At 33.2% G+C, this 9734-nt stretch overlaps 1 protein-coding gene across 1 annotated transcript; it reads left to right on the plus strand.

Annotated features, from left to right (window-relative positions):
• Positions 1–797: 797 nt before the first annotated feature.
• LOC107458644 (ubiquitin-NEDD8-like protein RUB2) lies at positions 798–2953 on the plus strand. Its single transcript, XM_016076862.3, has 3 exons — positions 798–1022; positions 1720–1979; positions 2556–2953. Exons 1-3 carry the CDS (start codon positions 930–932, stop codon positions 2665–2667), a joined length of 465 nt encoding a protein of 154 aa, XP_015932348.1. The 5' UTR covers positions 798–929; the 3' UTR covers positions 2668–2953.
• Positions 2954–9734: the final 6781 nt, after the last annotated feature.

Here is a 9734-nt window from a genome sequence, read left to right on the forward strand (position 1 = left end):
AGCCATTTAACATTTTTGGAATAATATTTACAGAATATTTTTATATAATGTTTTTACTAATAAGTGTACGTGTTATTTGCTATAATTTATATTTTTAATAAAAAAGTATTGTATTAAAGTGAATTTTAATAAAAATTATACGTTTTAAATTTGTTATCAATATAATTTTCATTTATAAAGAAATTTACAAAATAATAAATATTATTTTTGTTCATAATATTTAAATATATAGATAATTCATTGATAATATATCAAAATAGTAGAAATTTTCTATCTTAACTCTCTTAACTTATATCTTAGAGTATTTTTTTAACCAAATTCTAAATTAAATTAAATTAAATTAAAATAATCAAATCATACAAATTTAATGTAAATAATAATAAATAGAGAATGAATATCATCATTTTTATCCATACTATATATAATGAAGATATAAAAAAGATTGGTGAATGTCTTTTTCTTTTAAATGTCCTTATATATAATTTATAAAAAATTATTCATTTTATGTTTTCCAAATTTGAAGTCAAAACATTTTAGTTAAATTATAAATAATTTGTTATTTTAATTAATTCAATTTTTAATATTTTTATCCATGTTTAATAAATAAAAGAGTGAATCGACAAAAAAATTTGGAATCCTTGACACTAATTTTAATGATGCTACTTTTTTTTTTACAAATTATTTATACTAATATTAAATACAAAAACAATTGTGCGTAAAATAACATTAAAAAAATTAGTCCCAATACCCATGACCCATATATATATATTTTTATTGAATTTTGCTTCAAACGCAAACACATAGCTTACAATTTACAACCAACTCACACATAATAACTTCGGTACCTATTTCTTCCCTTCTCTTCTCTGTCTACACAAACCCGCTCACATAAGTAGAAAGAAGAAGAAGAAGAAGAAGAAGAAAAGAAGATGCAGATCTTCGTGAAAACACTTACTGGAAAGACAATCACCCTTGAGGTCGAGAGCAGCGACACCATCGACAACGTCAAGGCCAAGATCCAGGTTTTTTTTAATGTTAATTCGAGTAGGGTTTTTCTCTGATTCTTTTTCTTTGGTTGATATATAAGCATGACTCTTGGTAAATTTTCAAGGGCTTATGATATTTTGTGTTCTTGTAGCGTTAAAAGTTGAAATTACTTGAATTATAAAGTTTCATACTTTGAATATGTATTGTGTTCTTAACGGCATCATCAGCATCGTTTCTTGCATTGGTTTGCCTATGATGTTTTGGGTATTGAGTCTTTCGTCTTAAGGGAGTTACTTTTAGGCTTTTGGACACACTAGGTCATTGGTTGGATAAGTTGAAAAGCTGTGAAAGCTGAAGTGTTGTAACCCTTCTTAGTGAAGGATTGTTATGGAAAACTGCTATGCCTAAGTTATTTTCTTGCTTTGGTAACTAACCTTATGAAACGAAGTGCAAAACACATTTTATAAAGCTATTCCGATAAGAGAGGATCATCCTTTATGAGCAGAAAATAAGCTCTTCAAAGCAGGTTTTTCTGCTGGTATTGAGTGTTTGACATGATTCTCTTGTTGAATCTTTCTGTGTAGTTTTGTATAAAATGATGCTTATTGTGATGTTTGAATTTTGACCTGGCTTGGAGGGTTGGTTAATGTTGTTTTGTGATGCCTGTGAAGTTTGGGCTTTGTGTGAAAATGATAGTGTCACTTATAAGATGCATGTAATACGCGTTTGTAGGATAAGGAGGGTATCCCACCTGACCAGCAGAGGCTGATCTTTGCGGGCAAGCAGCTGGAAGATGGGCGCACTCTTGCCGACTACAACATACAAAAGGAGTCGACACTTCACTTGGTTTTGAGGCTCAGGGGAGGAACCATGATCAAAGTGAAGACTCTAACTGGAAAAGAAATTGAAATTGACATTGAACCAACTGATACGATTGATCGAATCAAGGAACGTGTTGAAGAGAAAGAGGGCATTCCTCCTGTGCAGCAAAGGTTTCTTTTTTTCCTTTTCTGTGTGCCATTTAGTTCATAATGGTAAAGATTAAAGAAGATACTTGCATTTAGGCTTTAATTTTGTTTGAGGAACATGATGTTTTTAGAGGATTATCACTCCCCCCACCCTTTGAAAATCTCTTGTGCCCCATGCTCTTTGTAATTCTGTTTCTTGTGAAGCATTTTTTCTTCTTTTATATATTAAAAAGATACTTGCATGTAGATATTGTTCATTTACTTGACAATTATTCGGTTTAATAAAATTAAAGTGGACTAAGATGCATGCTGACGAGTAGTAAACAAAATCTTCATAAAAAATAAGCCATACGCAATTAACAAAGCATTTGAATGGACAAATTACTTGCCTCTTGAATCTTGTTAATTTAATTGCTTTTTATATTTTATTTGAGTTGCTAATGCTTGATATTCAAGTGGATTACTGATGTATAATTCTCATGCCCTTAAATTAAAGTACATATCCTGTTTTGGATGATACTTTTCTAATTTCTTTATGATTATGTATTTATGTTTTTCAAGTTGGGTTGGAAACTTTACAATTGTTGGAACTGTGTGCAGGCTGATATATGCGGGTAAGCAGCTCGCAGATGACAAAACGGCGAAAGAGTACAACATCGAAGGCGGATCAGTGCTTCACTTGGTGCTTGCATTGAGAGGTGGTGGTAACTAGTTACACTAGGTAGAAGTGCAATATTTAGATCTTGTGATGGATGATGGTCACTTCTATTTTCTTGACAAATTGTGGAGTCACAATCTGAACCTAATTGAAAGGGAAGCACTATATAGTCCTATGTGTCTCTGAATTGTTGCTGTTTCTATTTTTGTAATTTTGCTGCCATCATTGATGGTCAATTTCTCTTTGAAGTTGTGTATGCTTTTCCAGACCCAAATTTGACCCTCTATAATGAAAGATCTTTGAACCAATAATAATCAATACAACTAATATTGTTACTTAATTTACTCCAGAATCATACTTGTGTGTTTGCATGCCTTGTTCTAAAAGTGAAGCTTTTACATTCTTAATATCACAAAATTTAACTAGCATCAAGTGGACGAGGACAGAGGAAAGAGTTGCCTTTTAAGATATAATTTGGCCTATAATGAGACAAACGACAGGGACTCAAATGTGAGTACATTATGTTTTTTGTTTTTGGTCATGAATACCTTATGGTTAGGAATTATTGTGATCAATATCTGGAATTCTGGCAGTGTTTTTTTCTTACCTCTTTTTTGTCAAGGTCTGTGAAAAAGACAAAGGCTGAAAAGACCAGCCCAAAAAGGCCAATCGGCCAAACATTATGATCTCTAACCCGGCCACCCTCTTGGGCTTCGGCCGAGAAAAGATCCGAAAAACAACCCCAGCAACCCTCTCTTTACTATCACTCGAGTTATACATGCTAGTTGGGATCCCACCTGAAAATGAACGAGCACTTCTGACTTATTTGCTAACCCTTCTTCCATGTTGAGCCAATATTGATTCTTCTCATTCTCCAACTCCAAGAAGCTCCAAAGCAAAAGGGAAAGCGGCATCAAGGAGTTGTCCCATGGTGAACAATGCTTGTTAGAAAAGATGTTTGACGCTCATGGTGTGGAGGTGGCTCAATAACACAAACTTGAAATAGTTCTCCCAACTTGCTCCTATCTTGGTTTTCTAGTCATTACCCACTCCATTCTCTTGTGTTTCATGTTCCTCTATACTCCCTTTATTCATTTGCTAAGCCCTACATGTCACCGACTCTCTCCTTTATCTTTAATAATCTCTTTCTTGTTAGATCTAAAGCCCCCTGCATTCTTAGGTTCTCCACCTCTGTTGCTATTCATATTGCCAATAGTAGTTACACTGTTGTCTCTATATTTATATAGTCCAAAGGGACTCCGTGTACCTTAACCTAGAACTCCATAGAATCATGCATGCCTTACTTTATGTATTCAGTTACACGAGATTTTTTTTTAAATAAATAAAATACATGTTTTATTTATGGATATAGATAATTTGTAGCGTTTTTACTAATTTGCATTGTATTACTTATCTCGTCTACTGTGTAAATGAAATAAGTGTGTTTATATCTCGTTTACACTATAAACGAGATTAGTGTAAACGAAATATTTGAAAAGTTGTGACGTTTGCATTGTAAATGAAATAAAGTACGATAAATTTTGAGCAACTATAGAATAATATACAACCATTTGTATTCTCCACAAATATTTCACTTCTTCTCCTCTATTTTTTTCAAAAAATTAAACAAAAATGTCTAGTGATAGTGGATATGTTATTATAAGTGTATTCCAATTGTCATATGAGAAACAGTGACACTGTAGTGATATTTGAGTTTGATAATTTTATTTTATTGTGCACTTGGAGATTAAATTCTTTGTCTAAGATAAAGAGTTTAATATTGACGAACATCGGTGCTAGTGGATATAGGTTGGAAGAGTTGGGTATAGGTTGCCAGCACCGATGAGAAATAGAGTTTTTCGGTTTCGTCTATTTTGGCTCCATGGCGATGAGTATGTGTGCCTCATGTTTGATATCTATGGGAGAATCATGGCGGAACAAGTGATAGAATTTTTTGAGGAGGTTGGTGATGTTGGTGGTGGTGGATCCGGCCACTTGAATTTTGTAACATCCTAGTTTTTTTTTTTACAGATTCGTGTATGCGAGTTTTACGTTTTGTTCACATAACGTCTATGATAATTTTTTCTGCAATCTTTAAATAAAATGAATAATAATGTAATATTAATATTATCTTATTATTTAATTTTATTTGACGAAGGATGGTCACTTGATGTTGGGCCCGAAATATTGTAAAAGCTCGACTTTACTAATGTCATTTACATCAATAATTTATCCAATCCTTATTTTAATTAAGTACCACCACCTGATATAATTAATTGAGTTTTTACCATGTCCAATTGCCTTAATTACCTTCTAAGATATTTAAAAATTAACCTCGTTAACTTAATGGTTTAAAATCGCGACACGCAACACTTAATGCGCCACGTGTCATGACGCATGCCTCCTTCCCTTTGATTAAGTGACACTTAGTCACTAATCAAGTGATATAAAAAGCACAAATTCTCTGCATAGGATCTTGCATTGTATTTCTTGGGAAGGAATTTGCTTGTTCCTCTTCCTGGTTCTTGATAATCGACTGCACATATTTCTTTATATTTTTTACACTCGTCTTTATATCATGTATGAATTCTTTTATGAGAAGCTCCAGATCTGATGGTACTTGATATGAATAAGAATGAGATGACGATTCTTGATAAGAGTAAAAAGAGGAAGATTCTTGGTATGAATAGGGAGATGGTGGCTCTTGATATGGGTAGAAAGATGATGGTTCTTGATATGGATAGAGAGGTGTGGCTCTTGGCATGAATATGGAGATGGTGGTTCTTGATATGAATATGGAGATGGTGGTTCTTGATAGTTGGAACATGGAGCATTGAAGTTTTTTTGGTTTTGACTTTGCCAACTAAAATTTGGGTAGTTCTTCCATCCACAATAATAAGAATCACTCCTTGTGTGTGAGTAGTAACCCATGTTATATCTCTCCATTATTTTTCCTTAGCACAAAATACCAAACAGAATTAAACGCACCATGTGGTATACAGGCAAGCAAAGCAGAAAGAACATAAAGAAAATTTAAACTCAATAAATAAAATAACTAGGAAGAATAAAACAACTAAGAGACACCAAACTTAATTCCAGAAATTAAGAAAAAAAATTTAAATAAAATAAATCAAAATTTTTTTTAAAGAAATAAGTTACATGAAATTAATGCAAAAATGCCTAATCTAAGAAATCAAAAAACCAATAGTTGTCAATCACAGTCAATCCCCGACAACGGTGACAAAAACTTGGTGCGGAATTTATAACCCACAAACTAACCGGCAAGTGCACCGGGTCGTACCAAGTAATACCTCAAGTGAGTGAGGGTCGATCCCACGAGGATTGATGGACTAAGCAACAATAGTTGGTTAAACTACTTAGTTAGGCAAACAGAAAATAGTGTTCAAAGAACATTAAATAGTAAATTCAGAGTTTGAGACAGTAGGTGAATAAGTTGGGAATAAAATATTGGAGAAAACAGTTAAGGCTTTAGAGATATCTAATTTTTGGATTGACTTTTCTTTTTAATTTATTTTAATCATGCAAGATTTAATTCATGATAAACTATATGTGACTAGACCCTAATTCTTTAGACCTTCCTAGTCTCCTCTAAAATTCATTAACTGCCAATTCCTTGGTCAATTAATTCCAATTAGAGGGTGATGTTCAAATTCCAGTTTATATGCCACAAAAATCCTAATTATCCAAAAATAAGAGGATTATATGTCACGTATCCCGTCAAATCCAAATAATTAAAATTTAGGAGAAATTGTTTTCAAGTTGTTGTTCAAGTAAAGAGCTTTTCCAAGTTATACAAGAACTCAATTAGAACATGGGTCATACTTCCGTTCCACCCAAATTTATAAAATAAAGAACAAAAAATAATTCTTGAAATATAAATCAAAACATGAATTAAAATAAAAAAATAATAATATCAATTCATACAATAGACAGAGCTCCTAATCTTAACAGTGGAGGTTTAGTTGCTCATGGTTCAGAGAAGAAAATAAGGATTCAGGTAAACTGTGGAATACGGAATGTAAATTGGAATAGAATTCCCTAATGGAATCCCCCTAATAGAAGAAAAGTCTCTCCTTTTTATAACTAATCCTAATTAATTTAAAATCTAATTTCTAAAATTAAAATAACTTCTTTCCTATCTTAAAATCAAATTTGAATTTAAATCAGAATTAATTACAGCAATCAGCAAGTCTTCAATTGATGGATGTGGACCACTTGCTTCACTGAATCCACGCCTAACTTGAGTGCCGAAATGGGGCTCAGAAATCACCCCAGCGTTTTCTGCATTTTCTGCACGTGGCGCATGTCACGCGTACGCGTCAGTCACGGGTACGCGTCGATGGTCTTCTTCGCGTGTCACGCATACGCGTCAGGTATGCGCACGCGTCGCTGCACAATTCTCCAAATCACGCGCACGCGTCGCTTCTCGCTGATCATCTTCTTTAATTCTTGTGCTCCTTCCATTTATGCAAGCTTCCTCTCCATCAAATCTAGCCAAACGCTACCTAAAATAAACAAAAGTGCATGAGACTCAAAGAAGCGTCCATAGTGGCTAAAAGATAATTAATTCTTGATTACACTCAACAATTTAGATTCAAATTCACTAGAAAAAGATAAGAAAGATGCTCACGCATCAACGATTACAACATAGACAGTAATGTGAAATTTTGCATTGGCCATAGATTCAAATGTAGGGAGACAATAATGTAAAGTGTGAAGAACTATCGACAGTTGGATAGCAACCTCATTTGTAGTGTCATTCTGCCCCTCATACAGTTCAACCCATCAGTTACTATCCCTGGTCTTTAAGGTGCAGTTAGGCAAAGCACTTCAAACCCTCATACACAAAGATGGTACACATCCTATAGGGTGATAGTGCACTCACCCTAAGACAGTGGAAAGTGTAGGTCTCCGGACGCCAACGCCTGATGAATGCAATAATCAGGGAATTGTCAAAGACAAAGTCCTTGAGTTACACCGTTTCGTCAAACACAACCTTCCTCAAGTATGGGAGAATAGCGTTTGGTGGTGTAAGAGTGTGGCTCACTCGCCTAAGAAGTAGTACCAGACGAGGCATCTGTTGAAAAATAACGACTTCAATAATAAATCTATTTCAATTAAATTACAAAAAAATGATAATTGTAATAAGGAATAAAAAAGATAAAAATGATAAGAACAAGTTATTCAAAACAAAAGTTACAAAAAAATTTAATTCGAATTAAAGAAATAAAGAAATGTAATAAATATTTACTAAATAAATTAAATTTACTAACAAGTTAAATTAGATTAATTAATTAACATTAACTAAGTAGATTCTACCACCTAATAGATACTAAATCTAAAAAAGTACCCTAACTATAATTATATACTTATTTAACTAAAACAGAAAGATAACAACAAACACTACTAACCTGGAAGTCAATCGCCCTAGTAATATGCTAAGTCGCATTCAGACGGCTGATGTCATCATCTCGTGCATTTGCGTGTTGTGAATCCTGTGTAATTGATAAATAATTAGTTAATAAATTAATTATTATTTAAAAAATTAGAAAATTAAATTTTATGGCTTAATGAAGTAAAAATAATTAAAATATGAATTTTGACACTAATTTTAAATATTTTGACCCAAAATTGGACCGTTAGGCCAAACCAGTTGAACCGAACCCGCATTGGGCCTAAGACCCAACATATATAAGGCTTACTTCAGCCTTCCTTCTCTTTCATTCCTCCATTCACGAAGAAGATGAGGGATTTGAAGAAACCCCGAATTTCTTTTCCTTCAAAACTTTAATCCTCCAGCCACGTGTTCGACTTGGAACTCTCTATGAAACTCACCGAACAATTTGACAAGTATCTCTGAACCATGTGCCCAGTTCTTCCCACTTCAAAATTTCGAGTTTTAGGTATGTGTATTGAGATATTTTGGTGATTTTAATGGTTTAGAGGTAGTCTAGTGGTGGATAATTATTGGGTTTTGTCCAATTAATCCATGGGTAAGGTAAGAAATCATTATTTCCCTTCTAATTTGATAATTTCATGAGATTAGGGTATTGAAGATTTGTATATACATATATGGAATTATATGACATTAGATTGTATATATGTGAAATGAAAGTCAAATTGGCAAAATAGTGTACTTGAATTGGAGCTTTTGGTGGATGGAACCTATAGCACTTGATTTAGGACCATGGAGGATTGAATTGAGGTGTTTGAGTTTGGGGAGAAATCGACTAAAGTATGATTTTAGTTTTTCATAGATAATATATAATGTTGCGTGAAAACTTATATATATATATATATATATATAATTGTTGAATAAAGATTTTGCTTGGGTTGAATTTGTTGAATAAATTGATGATGAGGAGTGCTTGAAAAATATATAGATATGACTTTGGGAGTATTGAGATTGTTTTTTATGTGAAATAATTGGATATGGATTGGGTTTTTGAAAATATAAGGGTTTTGGTGAGTTTTGGTAAAAATAGATTTTTAAACCAACTTTGGCAATCCATAACTTAAAACTTGGATTTTGGATTTGAATGAAATTTGTTTCAATTTAAAGACAATTTCAAAAGCTTTAAAATGGTTTAAAGTTTTTGAAAATTAGAGTTTGTAGAGAAAGTTATGAAAATTGAAAGTTGGGTACAGAAAACTAATTTTAACTAAGTTGCAGAAAACTTGAAATTCCGGTGCGCGTGCGTATGCACACTAGTGTGTGCATGCACGGACCAGGAAGTGCGTTTGAGCTCGTGTGTACACACGAGAGGGTGTGCATACGCATATCCCCTTGCGTACGGACAATCATGGAAAAGTATGTGTTGTGTGCGCACACACTATGGTGCGTACGCACAACACCCTGTTTCACACAAAATTTCTGTTTTTCACTGTTTGACCTTCCCAGTAAGCTTGTGAATTTCTGAAACCACTGTTTTGATAAAAAATCACTATTTTTGAACTATCAACCATTCTTTTAAGTTTTTCAAACTTCTGAAAATTGTGTTTAAGGTCCAATAACTAGTTTTAGGTTACGGAATAGGGGTACAGATGTTGATGGAGCTAGATTTGGTATCAAAGGAGATTGGAGAAGTGAATGATTGGTT

Source organism: Arachis duranensis, chromosome 7, assembly GCF_000817695.3.
Source record: "Arachis duranensis cultivar V14167 chromosome 7, aradu.V14167.gnm2.J7QH, whole genome shotgun sequence".
In the NCBI taxonomy this organism is placed as follows: Eukaryota; Viridiplantae; Streptophyta; class Magnoliopsida; order Fabales; family Fabaceae; genus Arachis; species Arachis duranensis.

Excerpts from the sequence above, each read along its gene's own strand:
- LOC107458644 (XM_016076862.3), top strand. The coding sequence starts at position 930 with ATGCAGATCTTCGTGAAAACACTTACTGGAAAGACAATCACCCTTGAG. Across the intron at positions 1,023-1,719 it reads ACGTCAAGGCCAAGATCCAG|GATAAGGAGGGTATCCCACC; the intron begins GTTTTTTTTAAT and ends ACGCGTTTGTAG. Across the intron at positions 1,980-2,555 it reads ATTCCTCCTGTGCAGCAAAG|GCTGATATATGCGGGTAAGC; the intron begins GTTTCTTTTTTT and ends AACTGTGTGCAG.